We start from the raw sequence: 19279 nt of genomic DNA, 5'->3' as shown, positions 1-19279 counted from the left end.
AAAACTTATTCCTAATATTTTAGTTTTCCACTCATTGACATCATTGACTTGTGGCTGCCAAAAGGCAAAGTGGAGAAAGATGTGAAATTTACTATTCAAGATTCTCTAATGCTAAATGTCAGCTGTTGCTCAGAGAAGGCATTGCCACGGCTAGATGAGTGTTGTGATGTACAGGCTGTTCTCTGACATTTCCTGGGGTCAACATACATTTTATGGCCATCATTTGAAATTATAATTGTCACAGATGTTGTGCATAGCAGTTCACCATGGAGACTAGGCATTTTTTTTTCTTTCTGTTTGTGGACTTTCTGAATGTATGTTGTGGTATGGAGAAACTTTTCCTGTCCGTGTAGCAAGCTACTGCACAGAAGTGGCAGCTCACCAGACCTACCTGGGGGTCAAGGTTGCTGCTGGTAGGCGACGGAGGGGCATGAGGCATGGAGGCCACCATATTGGCAGGGTGGGCCCAGCTCCTCCGGGTGAGCCCAGCCAATCAGTTTAAAATTCCCTGCCACCCTATCAGGAGTGGTGATGGGGTGGGGGCCTGGCTCTGGACCTGAGGGACAAAGTCTTCCCTCCGGTCCGGCAGCCAGGTATTTTTACAACCGCAGCCCTGCCTCCTCTGCACTTGACTCTGGCAGTGAAGCCCACCCACTACTTGCCCTCATGTTTGTGCTTTGTTTCCTCTTTAGTCATATTTGCATATGTTCTTTGTCACAACTTGTTCCGGAGGTTGTTCTGGCAGATCCCTTTTGGGGGGAGGTGAGGCCTGTGTGCCCAGTCTCCCCATTAAGGGGGTTCCCATAAGGAATCTTGGGAGTGAGTCATGGTGGTGCATGCCAGCTCAGGGCTGCTGGGGCATACTCACTCCCAGGCAGCAGGGGAGTCACTCGGGGGTGTACACTCACATGATCTCCCCCTTCAGTGTTGCTCCTTGGTTTCCTTCTCAGGTTGGTCTGGAGGGATGAGGGTCATCGGCTGGCAGGCGAGTCAGCCAGTGTTGTGGGATCTGACCCGCATGCATCGCCAGTGCTCCTTTATGCTGTGTGTTGATAAAGTTGTGGCCAATTTTTTACTCTAGCTCCGTGTGGATCTATGTTTGTCGCCTGGCCTCCTGCTCTCCTTCACATTCAGCACATGGTGACAGCTACTATGTGGAGTGATCCAAAGTGATGTTCGTGAGGTGATCGCATTGCAGGACTGTGCAATTTGTGGCCCACAAAGCTGCATGAAGCCGATCAGCTGTGTAGTGTAACTTGCCAGATAACTTGATATCCACACTGTTTTTTTCCAGTTCAGCCAGGCAACAACGATTAATGGTTTGTTGATCCTTTGTTGGGCAGCCATGCTTTGCTGGTGGGCTTCATTCAGTTTAATAGGTCATCTTTTTGGCTAATAAGATAATTTTTCAGCCACATTATCCTTTGGAGGTACGCTTTGTGTTCATTACACCCCCTTCCTATAGATCCATAATAGATTCATTTACTCACACACACTGTGTCATGTCCCATGCATCTTTTTATGCCAATGGCTGTTCCAAATACTTCCCTCCTCAACTATTATCTTACTGCTCGGTGTCTTTTTTAACATACTCTGCTGATGCAGCCTTTTGTTTGCTGAGAAGCTCAAGGTGGCCATTCTGCTAACTTCTGACATCCACATTTCACTAGATTCCTTATTTTTTAATATGATTACTTGTGGTTTAGGGCTAGTAGTTCTCATGTGTGCACCTCTCAACATTTTATCTGTTTATTTTTATTTACATTATTTATTGTAAGCCTTTCTCACTGAGACTGAAGGTGGATCACACGGTGTAGGACAATATAGTCAAGTCAATGATTGGAACATTAAATAAAGAATACAATAGGGTAAGGATTACAGAAGAAAACAAGTAGAAATCTGATACAGAGCTTAAAATGGTGCTGAAACAAAGCATAAGCACATTGGCATGTCATATTACAAGACACGGAAACTATCCAGTAGGATAATTTCAGGTGAGTGGCCATGTTGGTCTGTAGTAGAACAGCAAGATTTGGGTCCACTAGCACCTTAACGACCAACTAGATTTTCAGAGTGTGAGCTTTCAAGAGACAAGACTCTAGAAAGCTCATATCCTGGAAATCTAGTTGATCTTTAAGGTGCTACTGGACTTGCATCTTGCTCTATCCTGTAGGAGCATACTTGCAGTAACCTATACAGTAATGTAGTCTACAGCAACATACTCAGTAATATAGTCTACAGTTCCTGTCTCTCCATTTTCTTACAGCACGTGATCAGCAAAGGGCCATAATACATGGTATGTGTGACATAAGTCGGGACACAGGTGCCCAACACTACTTGTCACATAGGATTGGTGTAACTCACCTTATTGCTCTGTATGGCGATGGGGAGAAGGGACTTCAAGGTTCTCTTCCACACCACTTCTACAGGTGAAAATGGTGCTGGAAAGAAGCCTGAAGCCTCTCCCACCCCTGCTGAATTTAAAGCCGCATATAGCAATACAATACTTTCAAGGTGAATTACACTGGTCTGATGTGTGACAAGAAGTTGGGTTAAGCACCATGTCCAAACTCATGTCACACATACTGTGTATTTGTGCCCTAAATTGATTGCAAAGAAGGAGCTATTAGATCTAGACATTCCAAGGTATAAGATATGTCCAACATGGCCTTTTTTCTGCATTATCTGGAGAGCCCAAAGGCTGAAGATGAACTCTAGTTAAATGAAGATCCTTTCTTCCAGTTATCCCAAATCAAACCAGTCTGAGAGTATCTGATGCTTGACCTCCCTTTCAGCCTTAAAGATCAGAGAATGGTTCTGCTATTATTAAACTTGATTGTATAAAAGTGTATTTTTCTTAGTTTGGACAAAATCAAGTGGAAACAAACACTCCCCCTCCAAGTTGTGTACAGTAAATTTAGATGAAATAATGTAATATGCAGCCTAATTATGTAAAAAGCCCTGCAGAACCAGCTGTTGCAGTCACGTATACAAAATGCCTTTTTAAATCGTTTTATTTGATGTTATCTGTTCTTTCCACATTTATATCAGCATTCTTATCTTAAAGGAAGTACGGGTAAGGTGCTAGATATTATACTGCCAAGTCCAATTTTCCTGACTGTTTATCTTTAAATGGGGAGATTGCTGGAAAATCTCGGCATGTAAAAGGGGAGTTCACTGAAATGAATGGAGGGTATACGATGGCAATGCTTTTGCATCTAAAGAACTTCATATCGAAGGTGCTGATTGCCCAAACTCTAGATAGCCTCTGTTTGATTGGCACTTTACCATGCTTTTTGATTGGAAAGGCAGCTCACAAAAGCTCACAAAGCAGGTCACAGTTTCAACATTTCATTATTTTTTTTAAAAAAACCCTTTCAATTAAACCATATAATTCTACTGGATATGAAATGCCACTGGCTCCTGAAGTGCTTTTGTTAGGTTTTTGTGACACAGAAATGCTTACATCTTTATTGTCTGTGTCTCACATGTATGTAGCAAACTTGGAAACCAAAGGCTCCACCATGAGTAGTGGATTAGTATAAGAGAATCTGGAGTATGGCGTTTTTTACACAGTGACTTATTATAAAAAGAGAGAAGGGTTTTTATCAGCTGGATTTGTTAGAAACCGGAGTTGGTTTGTAGAAAGCTGCAATATTAATTTCTGTGATTGTGTAAGACTGTGTATTTTCTTTGTTAATATAAATGAATAAAAAAGTAAATAGTAAATGGACCATTGAGAAAGATATGTGTGCTGTGAGAGAAACGAACCAATATAAAAATTTGTAGAATACTAACCTCAAAAACAAAACAAAGGACCTCCAAACAAAATATAAATAAACGAATATGAACAGTCCATCTTTGGACAAATGGTACACATTGGAGATGGAGAAGTAAAAGAGGCAAGCCTGGGCATAACCAGAAGCAGATGTGTTGAAACTTTTGTTAGCACATGCCATTCGTGGATGTCAGAGGTTTCATATACATATACTTCCTCTAACAAGATGAGAAAACTTTCTCTAGAATGGGCCTGCATAGTAGCCAGGCCAGCTACTATATGTCGGCTTCCTTTTTTGGCCTACCAAATGCTTGACAGGATTCCTGTTTTTGTAGTGCTCTTAGGCAAGCCACACAGCTAGGGTGTGTGTGTGTGTGGGGGGGTCACCTTACAACAACAACAACAACAACAACATTCGATTTATATATCGACCGTCAGGACAACTTAATGCCAACTCAGAGCGGTTTACAAAGTATGCCATTATTATCCCCACAACAAAACACCCTGTGAGGTGGGTGGGGCTGAGAGAGCTCCAGAGAGCTGTGACTAGCCCACGGTCACCCAGCTGGCTTCAAGTGGAGGAGTGGGGAATCAAACCCGGCTCTCCAGATTAGAATCCCACGTTCTTAACTACTACACCAAACTGACTTATGTGGCTGATGGAGGGCAGTCAGCTTAGCAAGGATCTTTGGGTGGAGAGGCAGTCTAAAAATATATCAAATAAGTAAGTAGGGTGTCCCGAATAGTACAAGCTTGCTCTAGAATTTTGTGGAATTTTAATTAGCGTGATTTTTGGTGGCTTTTCTATCTAGCTACGGCAGTGGAAGAAAAGGAGAGAAAAACAGTTTACAACAAACTTCTCCCTAATAAGTGACTGTTTACTTGAAAATGATATTTAATTTTTTTAAAATAGACTTGAACTATAACCTGACAGCAGATGTGGCAAAGAAAGAAAAGGCTCACCCAATCCGGGTTTACTTTGTGTCGTCCGGGGAAGCAACGGGTCAGATCACGGAGATGTTGCAGCTGTCGTACATGCAAGAAAAGTGCAAGTCCTACCTAGCTTATGTGAAGGTGAGTCTAGTTCTTCTTCCCTATCGTATTTTTGTATGACTTTGTTTTACTAGCTGTGGATTTAAATTTGTTAGCATATAAATATTCAGCTGTGATAGGTTCAGAGTATGATTGTGTTTTTATTGCTAAAGTGTCTGAAGTGAGGGCATATTAAAAGTATACCACAACTTTTTTTTTTGAGGAGTTGTGAGGAGGATGAGTACTAACACTCTTATCTTGAGGAAAGAGGCTTGGTCCCCCTGTGGTAGTGGAAAAGATGTTTAGCTTCCTTATGACAGATAAGGAGCAATGTGTGTGTTCCCTGGATTGTCTGGAAATGTCTCTAATTGGCAGCCTGATCATAATTCATTTGAATTGTTATTAGACAGACATCCCGTTTACCGTTGTTACTCCAATAAGTAACATTGCCAAGGATTCAGCTCTGAGGAGGCCACTTTTCTCAAACAGAATTTATCTCCTTGTTATCAGTGTTCCTTTTCTCAAGGTTTGAACAGAGACCACCAAGGAAATACTTGGTTCCTGATAAGGTTCTTTACTTTATGGAACTTCCTGTTGTGATGGTTGTTGTAGATAACTAGGGAAATGTGAAAAGATGTGTGGTTTGATATTCTGTTTCTTCTCTTTCGCCATTAATATTCATCATCATATCTTTGTTGATCAATACTACTTAGGATATATACTTGCTTCATAGAATTATTTTTTTGCAAAAGATCTTTTGTGTTAAAATGTTTTGTTGCTTGAGATGGTATTTTATGTCCTTGTTAGGAAAACTGTGGACCTTATTAGTAAGAATACATCCTTCAAAACCAAGTAATCTAACAATTAAGTTGTAATGTATTCCTAGATAATTCTTTTAATATTCTGTGTTTCAAGAAGATGAACCATGACTTAGTGATTTATTAGGAATTGCAGTTGCTTATGTAAAAGACACACAAAACCTAAATATATTTTGTTGATTAAGAAAAACATTGAGATAACTGGAAAAAGCACATGGGATTGTTAACTCCTCATAGGAAATACAGTTGTTGTTTTCCCCTTCTACGAAGAAAATGGTAGGAATGTTTGTGCTTGTGCTATTCAGAGGTATAGGATTAAAAATCTTGGGTAGCCTGTGCTCCAGTGGGGGATGGTGATAATGGCCATTAGATGTTAGAAACATTCAAGAGCGCTGGATAAAGGGGGTGGGTCAACATTGCTTAGTACGTGTCAGGCTTTCAGTAAGGAGACTAGGGAGGGGAATGGTCTCTGAATACCTATTTTGGTCATTTAGCTGCTGTCAGAATGTGACCTCAGATATTAATGGTTTTATGTCTGTTCTGGACAAAGCCAATCTTACTGGCCCATCAGTTCTTGCTCACTACAAAATATGGCCTTTAGTAAAAACAAAACGGTTGACAACAAGTGCAAGAGGAATTTGAATTAGTAGATTTTTAGCCAGTTAGGAATAGTTGTAGTAATAAGCCTATCCTTGCCTTTCTTCAATTAATGTGTGCCATTCATGTTACTTTGTGCTGGACAGTTCCTCATGCAACTGAATTATCATTGGCAGAGGAGATAGAAGCAAATCACCGCTAGCTAGCAGTGCAATCCTGAATGGAGTTCAGAGCTCTTCTCAGCCCATGAGTTTAGAAAGCTGTAATTCTTTTTAGGATTGCACTGCAGTTCCACCAAGTTCTCACATTGCTTCTCTACAGTTTCTGCAATAAAATCTAAAACTCGGAGTGTTCTGAACTCCTAGTGAAAGCCAGATGTTAAAGATAGTGTGAGCAATATTAAAAATGTAATGTATGGTTTCAAAATACTCCATGTTTCATTTTTAAGTATACGATGTGGTATTATAATCAATTCTGACTAAACAGGATATTGTTAAGTGAAATAGACCGTGTATATTTTATAATGTAACATCCTATAATTTTTATTAGATTAATTTGTTTCCTGGTTCTTTAATGAGATTTTGCAATTTTTAGCGGGGCTCCCAGACTGCGGGTCTTTATAATATTTCTGCTTTTGGGTGGCTGTTCCTGCCTCTTTAGTAATTGGACTTTAGAAAATAACTGTGATCATAAACTTTCCATTTCCCAATGTTTTTATTATCTGGGTGTGCCACTGCTTGATATTTTAAAAAGGATATTCATTTTATCTCTGTGTGTTTATGTTTGTCTTTGAGGCTACCAAACGTCAGCTCCAATTTTAGGGAAAAAAATAAGGATCAGTTTTAGAAAACAGAGACTGAGCCAAATCATTGGTCCTGTTTTTCTCCTTCCTAAGAACAGCTGCTCATGTTGATTTCTGTATTTATTATTGTAGTAATACAATAGTACATGAAGAAATGTCTGTTTCTGTACCATCCAGCCTGCCAGTTAAGACCCTCCTCTTGAGCCTGGCTCTCTGTGCCCCAGTGAGACAATAGCGCCCAAGGAAGGGGCATTTCCAGGGGTGACCTGTCACCTTGGAAATTCCCTTCCCTTTAAGACTCAGCTGGTCAGCCTCAACTGGCTGTACTGTCCTTTACATACTAGGCCAAAACATTTCTTTTGATCCAGGCTTTTATTTGAAGGATTCTGTCATTTTTAATTTTTTTAATGTTCTGCCTGAGGGCTGTATAAAGGATATTGTTTCAGGTTGTTAAAAGGATGTTGTTTTATGTCCTGATTAGTTTATTCTTGTTTTAATATTAGTAATTTTTTAGTGGCAGTTGGGTTTAAGGTATTTTTGCATTTTTTTTGTGAGCGGCCTCAGGTAACTGTCTGGGCAGATGGCATATAAGTGTTCTAATAAATCAATAGCACGATTAGTAAAATCAAGATTGCTTCCTTCGTATACATGCTAGCAACTTGGTTATTCTCATGCTTAAGAGCTTCTGTGGCTGTAAGCAGCTGCTGAACAGAAGTGCCTGGATATAAAGGCTGTATGCCTCACAGGTGGGATCCTGTGGCTTTACCCAGGATTCTTGTGGCCTGAATCTGAGCGCCAGCTTTGTGATCTACAATAATTGCCTTTCCTCAGAGCTCCATTCAGATATGGTAGAGAATTGGGTTGTGCACCGTCAGTGTTTGTAATTGGCTTGAAGCACCTCTGAGTTCACCAGTCCTGGTATGAATACGAGGCACCTGATATTCTGTTATTGCCTATTTCAAGTTTTGCTTACCACCTCCTGTAGCCAAGGAAGTCAGACTAGCTGAACCCCACACTCTCCAGGTCTAAGAGTGCGGCAGGAAATTTACTGTGGCTTCAGGAACTGGGAGGAAGGAGAATCTTGGTCAGTATTCACATGTCTGTGGGTTGACTACTTATTTTGTTTCTGCTTGATTTCAGCTTGAGAAGGGGATGGTTGCAGCTGATCAGCTGTTTGATCCATTTTACACAATTGGATCGTGTAAAGTTTCGTTATAGAAACTGATGGACAAAGTGGAAGACAGTACGAACCTTTTCTACTGCTGTTCGTTTTTCCTCAGCCAATTCTATCCATAGTGGTCAACCGTTGTTCGTGAAAGTCATTTGGGGGAGGAGACTGTTCAACTCTGAATCCAGACTAAAAAGGGGGGAAAGCGCATATCTGTTGTACCTTCACAGTAGTTTGGGGCTTTCTTTTTTTCTAGCTGTCACAAGGCTACTGTGGTAATGATGATCAACCTCATACAATCCTTGGGATTGGTACAGGTGACCTCTGCAGCTTTTTATCTAGTTGACGGCTGGCTTTTTATCTAGTTGATGGATAGTTGACGGATAGTTATTTCTACCAATTGTTGCTTATCAGAGCTCAAAACCAGACTCTCAAAACGAACAGCAATTAAATCAGACTCAGCATTTTATGTTGTGCAGATATTCTTTATCTCTTCAGTTTGGCAGGATGTCTTAAACAGCCCCGTGATGCCTTTTTGATCAATTATTCCACTTGTGGTTCTTGATTGTCTAATAGAGATGACGGACAAACATTACCAACCAACTTTAATCCTAAACATATACTAGATGTCCAAACGGCTAATAGGCCAAACTGTCAAGCCCCCAATTCTCTGAGATAGAGTGTAAGTCCTTTTGTATGGTGTTTGAGGAACGCTAAAGCATGGCTCTGTTTCTTACTGCTGGGATAAGGAGAGATGTGTGGGCCATACCACAGCTCTGCTGTGTGCCAGCAGTGCCCCAGTTCCCATGAGAAGGGATGCTAGTGGGCTCTTTCTCCATGGGCCGGAGTTTGTCATAATACATTGGTGGTACTGAAAGCAGCTGAGCTGCAGCAGCTCCATCAGTGTAATGCTAGACTTGGGTCTGCATCATCTTGCCAAGTGACCGAAAAGATTCTGTATGTGCATTGAATGCAGATGTTTGTTCCAATGGCTATCTTTAACAGCATCCATCCAACGTACCTGCCTGTTATAGTGTCCCAACAACATATTTACTCGAACTGTTTTTTAAACAGCATTATTTTCTATAATTAATACAACCTTGCATTGGAGAGGAGGAAACGGGCCAAGAGAATGATCACTCAAGCATTAGAAAGGTGCAGCTGTGCAGTTGGCATCTCTGTGTGTGCATACACCCATAGACATTTGTATCGATGGTTCCGTTATACACATTTTGGGTGTTTTTATGGAAAAGCAGCCTATTTATTTTAAATAAAGACTCATGCAAAATTACTTACTTCAGAGTAAATCCATCCACCCTTGCTCTTTAATCCACTGGTGGGTTACTCAAATTTCACTAAAAGGTATGCAGCTTTTCGGCTTAATTCCTTGGAAATCTGATCTTTATGAGGAAGGCTAAAGTACTGGTGAATGCAGTGAACTTTGTAATGAGCAATTTAGTCACTGTATTTCAGGGGTTGACCCAGAGCTGATTCTGAATTCCACATCTCTCCAGAGTTCAGATGTGGGTCAAAATGGGCCAACTTGCACCTTACCTGCCCTTAACCCTCACCATGACTATAATTGCCAAACTTACTGATTGTGTTTTCCAAACTTATACTGGGAGGGAATGGGCTAGGCAGCAGGGAGGAGGCATGCACTAGCAATCATAGATCTCAGAATTTTGGCCTGTATGCAGTTACTTGCAGCGATTACATTTTCCATGTTTCCCAGCAAACCTAGATTCAGCTGTTCATTTATATTGATAGAACATGTGTGGAAAATCCCTTTGCTTTCTATAGTAAAAATAGCTCATACCTTGGAAATCTGTTGTCTTTAAGGTGCTATTGGACCCGAGGCTTACTCTTCATACCCTTAGTGGTGGGCAGAGGCACCTTGGAAGGGTAAGAATGAGACACACTTCAGTATCGTGCACAGCAAAGTGTGTGTGTGTAGAGATGGGCACGAACCGAAATATGAACCAAAGTTCGTGATGAACCAGGCCGGTTTGTGGTTCGCGAACCAGCGGTTTGTCAGAGCTCATTTCTGACAAACCACCATGAACTTTAGGCTGGTTCGTTTGGTTCTTTTTTTGGTTCGTCACTGCAGACAGCCTGGTGCCAGTCAATCAGTTTCCTAGGCAACAGGGGATAGACTTCCTGCAGATCTTCTGCTGACCCAGAAGTGGCCTTCTGCTGACCTGGATGTGCAGTTTTCATGAACCAAACCAGTTCGTGAACTGGGGCAGGTCCGCGAAAGTTCATGGTTCGTTTTTTTCCAATTCATGCCCATTTCTCTGCATGTGTGGAGAGGTAGGAGTATGAATTCCTCTTTTATGCCTGTTCCTTCACCTTTGGAAACTTACCTTGGAGTGAGTGGGGTAGGAGAAAATTAATATATATTGGTTAAAAAAATAGTGAGTACAGCTGAAGTTCTAAATGGAAATTGATATGGTTCTGAGATGCAGTGTAAATATACTATTTCATCCCATTCTTGGAGCATGCAAAATAATGCCCAGTAAGCAGCTGGAGATGTGCTCAGAGAGCTACACAACTAATGAGCAGGCATTTGAAAGTGAGTGCAGTGAAAAAAGCAGTTTAAAAGGCTTTGTATGAGTATAGCTAAGATTACCAGTGGACCTAAGAAAACATGACGTGATGCACAGAAAGTAAGCTTTGTGAAGTGCCCACCCCATGTGTTCCTTTGACCAGCAACTAAAGAAATCACCTGGTGAAGCTTTTCATGACATGTCAATAAGCTTTGTCCTTTGCTAATGACTACAGATCAAACTGCTGCCAAAAGCACACTTATAGGGATATTTCAGACATCGGCAGTTGCATGTGGTATTCTGTGCCTCTAGCAATATGACTGAGCCAGCTTGTTTCTCAGGAGAACTGTGTCTTTAGCAGACCCTGGTAAATGGGCAGGAGTTCAAAATGTGTGGCAAAACTGTCTCTAGAAATCTCTTCCACACAGTCATTGCATTGTGTTGATTGTGCATATCTCTGTCAACTGTAAAGATGCAAGGAAACTTGGTAATCCCATAAAGAACTATCTTACTACTTTTTATCCTTCCTGCCACTGGCGTGTCCAAGTAGCTTGGTGCTCTCAGGCAAATAAAGCAATTATCATGCTAGGCATTCAGTTCTATCTCCAAGGAATACAGATGTAAGGGATTGTGTGTCATGTCTGCCAAGCACAATTGGCCGGAGATGAGATGTAGGCTATGTGCCCAGTAAAGGGCAAGGCCCATTGGGTTGGCATTATGGATTTGGTAACTGAGCGTGTCCGTGAGGGAGAAGAGGTGAAAGTATTTAGTGTCACTGACAAATCAACAATTTAGCAAGCATCTGTTCTTCCGACCCCCGTTATCTCATGATGTCATTATTAGTTTCCTCAAGGCAAAGACCATTTCAAACTGGATTAAGATTTGGACTGAAATTGGAAAAGAAGAATCGTGTGTTTTTTTTAAAAAAAATCATATTAAAACATCTTTCAGGAATACTAAATATCAAACTCTGTGCAAAACCTACCTATTTAAATTGGTGGAAATTGGTATTTGTTTGGAGGAGATGCACCATCTGTTTGCTCACTTGTATTTCTTGGGTCTTGGGCCTTCACTATCTTTTGAATTGCTGCTTTTATCACTCACTGACAAATCACTACATTTGCAGAAACATAAAAAGCTGTGGTTTCTCAAACAATAGGAGGGATTTTTGGACTGCTAAATTCGTCTGGCTTTAAGATCAGTGCCAATCTTTGTCTACTTGATAGTTCAAGAAAATATTGGTAATTATTTCTTTCCAAACGAGTAAGCATATTAGTTTAGCTACAACCATAGACTGAGTAAGTAGAACATTCTATGGTTAAGGTACGTAAGAGATGAGACATTAGTTGTCACTTCGTGTATCTGATGATGAAAATTAATGATTAGAACATTTTCCTTTTAATGCTTTTATAATTCTTTAGCTTTCTCTCATTTTGATGGAAACAGTGTATGAGGGTTTTTTTTCTTCTGTAAAGCTAGTAAAACATAGTATAGGATTGCCAATTCTGGGTTGGGAAATTCCTGGAGAATTCAGGGTGGAACTTTGGGAGGGGGGATTTAGGGAAGGGAGGGTTCTCAGTGGGGTATAATGCCATAAAGTCCACCCTCCAAAGCAGCCATGTTCTCCAAGGGAACTGATCTCTGTAGTCCGGAGAACAATTTGATTCCAGGAGATCTGCAGGCCCCACCTGGAGGTTGGTAACTCTGTCCATGAGTCTGGAAGTTTCCTGTTCAAGTATCACTCATCCCCTAATTCATTAGATGGCAAACTTAAACATGATCATTAAGAAGTAAGCCAATAGCCCAGGTAAGCCTTGTCAGATCTCAGAAGCTAAGCAGGGTCAGTCTTGGTTAGTAGTTGGATGGGAGATCTCCAACACAGACCAGGGCTGTAGAGGCAGGCAATGGCATACCACCTCTGTTAGTCTCTTGTGTTGAAAACTCCAGGTTGGGGGTGGGGGTCACCATGAGTCAGCTATGACTTGATGGCACTTCCTATTGGCTTATTGGCATTTATTTCTACCAGACTTATATTAGACACTGTTTCTTTAATTATACGTTCTATTTCTCAGAGTCTACAGGCACTCTTAAAAATTGGGCATATATGGGTGCAATAATTGACTATTTTAAATCAGATCATTTATTTCTTCTTGGAAGGTATTTTAATGCCAGAATTGGTAGAGATGATGACCATTTTTTCAAAACTTCTAGGTCTAATAGCAAAGAATTTTTTGACTTAGCATGGTTCAAGAGATGGTCCAAGGATACTGTGATTAATGCTGTAGGTCTTGAAATGGCCAAATTTGTTTTACAAAGGAATTTAATTCTTGTAAATGGATGCTTAGAGATTGACTTTACTTATTTTGGCTATAAAGGAGTTGGCTTGATTGATTTTTTTTTAACCTCAGAGCAGTTTCATGGAAGTTTGTGATTTTATGGGAGGTGATCATCTCCCTATTACCCTCTGTGTCAACTTTACTCAAGCTTATTATCATGCCTCCAGCCAATATGTACCTTTATTTCAACATAATAGAGGTCTGTGTTGCATCTGTTGGAACTCTAACTGTAATAGTTTAGTGAATAGTGAAATGAACTCTCTTACAGTTACAAATCACAAACCTGGCGTGGGCTTTCGGGAACCACAGATCTCTTTGTCAGATGCATCTGGCAGGGAGAGCTGTGGTTATCGAAGGCCCATACTGCATTGGAATTGGATGGTCTAGCTGTTTGGCTTCTACAAACTAACAGGGCAAACTCCTTTGAAGTTTGAAGTTCATTTGGTTCATGAAAACATCACATCCAGGTCAGCAAATTGTCACTTCTGGGCCAGCAGAAGGCCACTTCCGGGTCAGCAGAACGTCTGCAGGAAGTCCATCCCCTGTTGCCTAGGAAACTGATTGATCTGCGCCAGGCTGTCTGCAGTGACAAACCAAAAACGAACCAGATGAACCATCCTAAAGTTCGTTGTGGTTTGTCAGAAATGGGCTCTGATGAAACGCCAGTTCACGAACCACGAACCGGCCTGGTTCATCACGAACGTTGGTTCGTCTTTTAGTTCGTGCCCATCTATAATCAGAATAGGTGGTTAATAAAGATTGTCAGTTACTCAAAAGGAAAATGCTGCAAAAGCACCAAGTATTTTGAAGTAATAATACAATTTATTTTTGAGGAATTTTTATATTTTTTAAGAATTTTTTTAGAGAACTGATTAAAGTAAGAAAACGAAAGTCTCTCCTTAAGAAGTGGTGCACCCTAATCTCTATCATCTGTATTAAGGATAGTTCGGGTTTCAAACAACAGCCAATCATCTCTTGCTGTATATTTCCACAAATATGGGTAACTTATTTTATAAATTTGTTCTCCACTAACTTACTGATGGTGAATTGGACACCGTTTCAGGAGATCTTCAGCTGTCAGGCTATGGATGACAGGATACAGCAGACAGATCCCTGGACCATTGCAGCAAGACACAAGGGCTTGATCAAATGGCTTTTATTCAGAAATCAGATCATTTCCATATACAGGTCCATAGGACTACTTAGAAGCAAGACAGGCATCTAAGCAGCATGAGTAGAAGTTGACAGGAATGACATCATGTGAGAGAAACTTCTCTTTTAACATTCTAGTTTACTTCTTTCTTTCCCCTCCCAACCATAAACAACACTTTGGCGCTCTCTTGGTGTGAGAACGTTTCACATATTTGTGATATCACGTTGAGTTACTAGGAAGCAAGACATAGCACTGTCTGGGAATGAGCACAAGGTCATAAACACTGGAAGCTGTTACAGTCCAACAGATAAACACCTGTGAAAGCCCAAGAAAGGAATAGTTATGACACTAGCAAAGTGATATTTAGCTATAGTAAGAGACATTGTGTTCAGCAGAACAGAATCAAAATTGGCATGGATGGGGCTCAGACATGACACCAGCCACAACCTGGAGGTTGGTAACCCTAATTGCACCACATATGTCAGTAACCTCTCAGCCTTGGTATTCCCATTTGCTTAGAAAAAGTAGTAGCCTGCCTTACAAGGCTTTTGTATTGATTACTGAAATTTGAAGAACTTTTAAAATTCACAGTAAATGCTAAATTTTTTTAAAAGATTTATAGCTTGTTTTTATTATAAAATAACATTCAAGGCTATTTATCCTTGAAAAAAATACCAACTTCAAGTATAGGTAGTTGCAATGAAATGAAAACCATACACATCAAAATTTAAAACATCAGTCAAAATACACACAAAAACAAATCCCCCCCCCAAATCAAGGCAGTAAAACACCAGCCAATAAAAAAATCAGTAGTAAGACTTGATAAAAGTTTTTTTAACCATTTCAGATGATTTTCATTGATTATTGTATATTTTGCCCACTTGTTTTGCTTTTTGGCCATATTAAGTTTGGTTGCTGTCGGTTTTCTTTTAGTGTCGTCTGTTTTTAATATGTTTTTAGTTTTTTAGCTGGTCTGGTTGGTTTAAGTGTTGGATTACATTGTTATAAAGGTTGTTTTTATTAGACTCTACTGTTGTGAACTGCCTCAAGCAATTGTTGTGGAGAGACAGCATATAAATGAGATGGCTCAATGACAGAATGCAGCTTTGCATGCAGAAAAATCTAGATTCAGTCCTGGCACCGCCAGTTAAAAGGAACAGGTGATGTAGAAGATTTGTATCCAAAATCCTGGAGAACCGCTGCCAGTCAGAATAGACAATACTGAACTGGTTAGACCAATGGTATAAGTCAGCTTCACGTGTGTTCAATTAAATAAAGATTAAACAATGAAATTAATACAAGAACAAATATATAGTTTCTCAATTCACTGGTTATACTCCAGTTTGAAAATACTTTTAATTCCCTTGGCAGTTTCATCATGTGGTATGGCATTGCTTTATTTTACCCTTGAGCTGCTTTATAATGTCTGTAATAGTTGCTCATCAACCGTAATTAACCAGTCACTACATTCCATCCGAGACATGACTGCATTTTGGTAGAGCCAAAAACTGTTTGAGTATAATGAAAGCAAACTGAAGCAAGGGAATGGAATACAACAGTTTGCCTAACAGAGGCAAACTTAAGCAAGGAAATGCCTTGTGCTTGTGGCTGGGTACTGCTTGGTTCTGTTCTGTGGTGTTCTCCCACTGGCTGAACTGAGTGCCTGGCAGCTGTGAATGAGACTAATACTGTTGAGCTAAGTTGCAACAGTGTCCTTTGTTTCAGTTTGGGTGGAATGGGTGTGATTCTCTGGTTTGATGTTGGTCCTCTTGCAGCGCTTTGGTTCTGGGGAGATTCCATTCCCGTGCTTTGGTTTGGTTCTGTTGGGCGTTCTGTGGGATGAGCTCAGCTTGCACTTGAGAGTGTGCCTTGGCCATGGCAGTGTTACCCCAGTGTGTTTCTGCAATGGGAGCCACCTTTGACTCCCCCCCCCCCATAGGAAACAATGGAGTGCCCCTGCATTTTCTTTGGGGGTCCATAGAATTGGCCCCCGGGCTCTGATCTTCCTGAAACTTGGGGGGCAGGGAGAGTATTTAGAGGACAGTTAGGAGTAGGTTTCCTGCAATTTTGGTGAAGTTTGCTTGAAAATGACCCCCCCGGCCCCCCAGATAGCCCCCGATGGATTTTCCCATAGGGAATAATGGCTGAATTAAACTGAATTTCGCTAGTATAACTGAACCGAATTAGATAATTGGTTTAGTATTCCAAGAATTCGGAATTTTTTGGGATTCCAGAATACTGAATCCAGATTTCCTATTTTTTTTTTTTTGGTACACACTCCTATTCAGTTAGATCCAACCAGCTTTTCTGCTGGTGACAAAGGCATCCTCTTTGACTACCCAAAAAGATTAGGCTGAGAATTATTAATCCTGCATGAACAAAAGTCAGGCGGGATGAGGGCTGTAGGATGGAGGGGATGAGAATTGGGTGAGACTGAGTAAAAAAGCTGGCAGGATCCAACGGATTTGTTTTTCAGTTCCATTTCCCTGTTTTGAACAGCATATTCCATGGAAAATGTTAATTCGCTTGAGTTGTAGATGTGTCGATAATGAATTAATTCATTAATTAGTTCCTTTAAGAAAAGATCAATATCTCTTCATGAATATGTGTTCCTTTTACAATTGTATTGTATCATGCATTTTATCATTTTAAAGTACTTGTGTGTTTCTTATGTACAAGATGCTGTCATGGTGATATAGATGATCTGGTGTGAAACAGTTGGCATGCTGCATTAATCAAAATACCGCAAGCATGATGATTCTCATGATATAAGTATGACTTGGTAGGAGCCCTGTGGCGCAGAGTGGTAAGCTGCATTATTACAGCCCAAGCTCTGCTCACGACATGGGTTCGATCCTGGCAGAAGCCGGGTTCAGATAGCCGGCTCAAGGTTGACTCAGCCTTCCATCCTTCCGAGGTCAGTAAAATGAGTGTCCAGTTTCCTGGGGGTAAAGTGTAGATGACTGGGGAAGGCAATGGCAAACCACCCTGTAACAAAAAGTCTGCCAAGAAAAGTCTGTCGTGATGCGATGTCCCCCCATGGGTCAGTAATGACTCGGTGCTTGCACAGAGAACTACCTTTACCTTTAAGTATGAATTGGAGACAGGTTCATTGAGAGCAGAAGTTAATGCCATTGCTAGTGTATTAACAATATTGTATTTATCTTCAGAGTGGCTATGCACTTGAAAACTTGGGTGATTACCTAATGTTCTGAGGTTATTATTTCACTTGTGAAAAGTGTAAAGAAAGAAGAGAGTTAACAGCAGGTCTTAAGTAAGTCTGCCTTTGGTTGAACATTAGAGCCTTTCTCTCAGTGCCAAAGCTCAGCTCTAGAAAATGTGACCTATGAATAAATCAGGGCACATCTGAGCATCTATGAATGTATGAACACGGGAGACCACGATGCGTCTCCAGACATTTGGCACTGGGAGAGTGTCTTCTAGGGAAGAGGATACAATTTCCAGGCAGATCTGAGCATGGGCACGTCACAGTTTAGAAATTCAATAGTGGTTAATAACGTCAAGGAAAAGATCTCCCTGATTCTCTAGAGATATACATCCACTGATCTTAAAGCCAGTGCTGATGAGCTGTTCTTTTAGCAAATGGTTTTGGATAGATTTATATAAAAAGGACAGGATCTCATATTACCAACCTTTTGATAATTGTTCTGCATTAATCTGCAAACACTAAGACCATTCGTCTTTAGATCATGGGAGTCTCAGAAAAAGGAAAAACTGACCTAGTGCATTGGAATTCTATATATGCACGATGTAAGACCAAAGGCTGCCTTGCCAAGAATTAAGACCCCATTTAAGAACAGCCCTATGTATTCAGCGGTAGATTTTATATGCTTTGAATGTGTTTATTTCATTGCCCCAGAAACGCACCATGTGTTCTGCCTGATTATAAGCGGTGGTAATCTTTTTTTCTTTTTCTTTTTGAGAAGCTTTATTTACATAAATGTGCTATTTTGGTGAATCGCATGTCAGAGCTGGCCAGCTTATTGTGAAGAACGTGCTGGGAGTCTATTGTACCTAATGTCCCTCCTGGCTGAGGCCGAGCTGCTGTAAAACTGTTAACTAAACAAGCACAGCATTTTCCATCGCTTCACAGTGATGTGAAGAGTTCAGCCATCCCTCTCTGGAGACAATCTAGTCAGGCATGACTGTGCAGTCCACGTGAAGCTGGAATCCTTCCCTTGACTGCTGATTCAGGGAGGTGGGGGAAAGCTGCTTATCTATGTTAGGATAGTCTGATTTGTGCGGCATCTTGCTAATATGAAGCCTTGGGGTTTACATAAATAGAGAGTAGTTTTTTAAAATTCTTATTACAGGCTTGATTAATTTCCTGCCTGCATGGGAGTGGCCACTTCTATCCCTGTTCCAAATTCCACACATTCACTGCCCATGGGTATATCAAGCCCACCAACATAGATTCCTGTATTGGCAATCCCATACCTTCCATCGCCCAGGGTACTGGATCAGGTGCACAGGATGTGTGTGTGTGTGTGTGTGTGCGTGCGCGTGCGCGCGCGCGCACACACACACACACACACACAATCCATAAAAACATCTTGGCATTAGGACCAGTGAGTGCACTTCTGATCAACCCTTCTCTACATTGAGTGAACACTTGAATAGGCTCTACTTCAGGTGCCTCTAGACAATATTTTCCTGCATAGCCATGCGCTTCTTTCAACATACTCCCTGCAGTCACATGGTAGCTGCAGGGAATTGCTTCTTAAAAAAAGAGAGAGAGTGCCCAGAAGGGCTCAGAACAGTGCTCTGGGAGAGGAAAGATCCTGCCCCCCCTCTGAATGTACTTTTCTCACATGAAAACCACACAGAGGAATTATTTCAATAATAATGACGACAATAATAACAGTGTGCTTATATACTGTTTTTCTGGACAGATTAGTGCTGCACTCAGAGTAATGAACAAAGTCAGTGTTATTATTATCCCCACAATGCAGCTGGGGTGTTGGGGCTGAGAAGAGTGGCTTACCCAAGGCTACCTGCAGAGCTCATGGCAATTGTGGGAGTCGAACT

General features: G+C 40.9%; 1 protein-coding gene across 1 annotated transcript in view; it reads left to right on the top strand.

Annotated features, from left to right (window-relative positions):
- The window catches only part of ITGA9 (integrin subunit alpha 9), a 288361-nt gene that overhangs the window by 76791 nt on the left and 192291 nt on the right, over nucleotides 1-19279 (top strand). Inside the window, exon 15 of the mRNA XM_054992076.1 lies at nucleotides 4692-4852. Within this exon, the coding sequence (XP_054848051.1) occupies nucleotides 4692-4852 (161 nt within the window). The remainder of the gene's footprint in view (nucleotides 1-4691; nucleotides 4853-19279) is intronic.

Source organism: Eublepharis macularius, chromosome 11, assembly GCF_028583425.1.
Source record: "Eublepharis macularius isolate TG4126 chromosome 11, MPM_Emac_v1.0, whole genome shotgun sequence".
Lineage (NCBI taxonomy): Eukaryota > Metazoa > Chordata > Lepidosauria > Squamata > Eublepharidae > Eublepharis > Eublepharis macularius.
The sequence above is the reverse complement of the archived record's forward strand: the minus strand, read 5'-3'. Positions and strand labels throughout refer to the sequence as shown.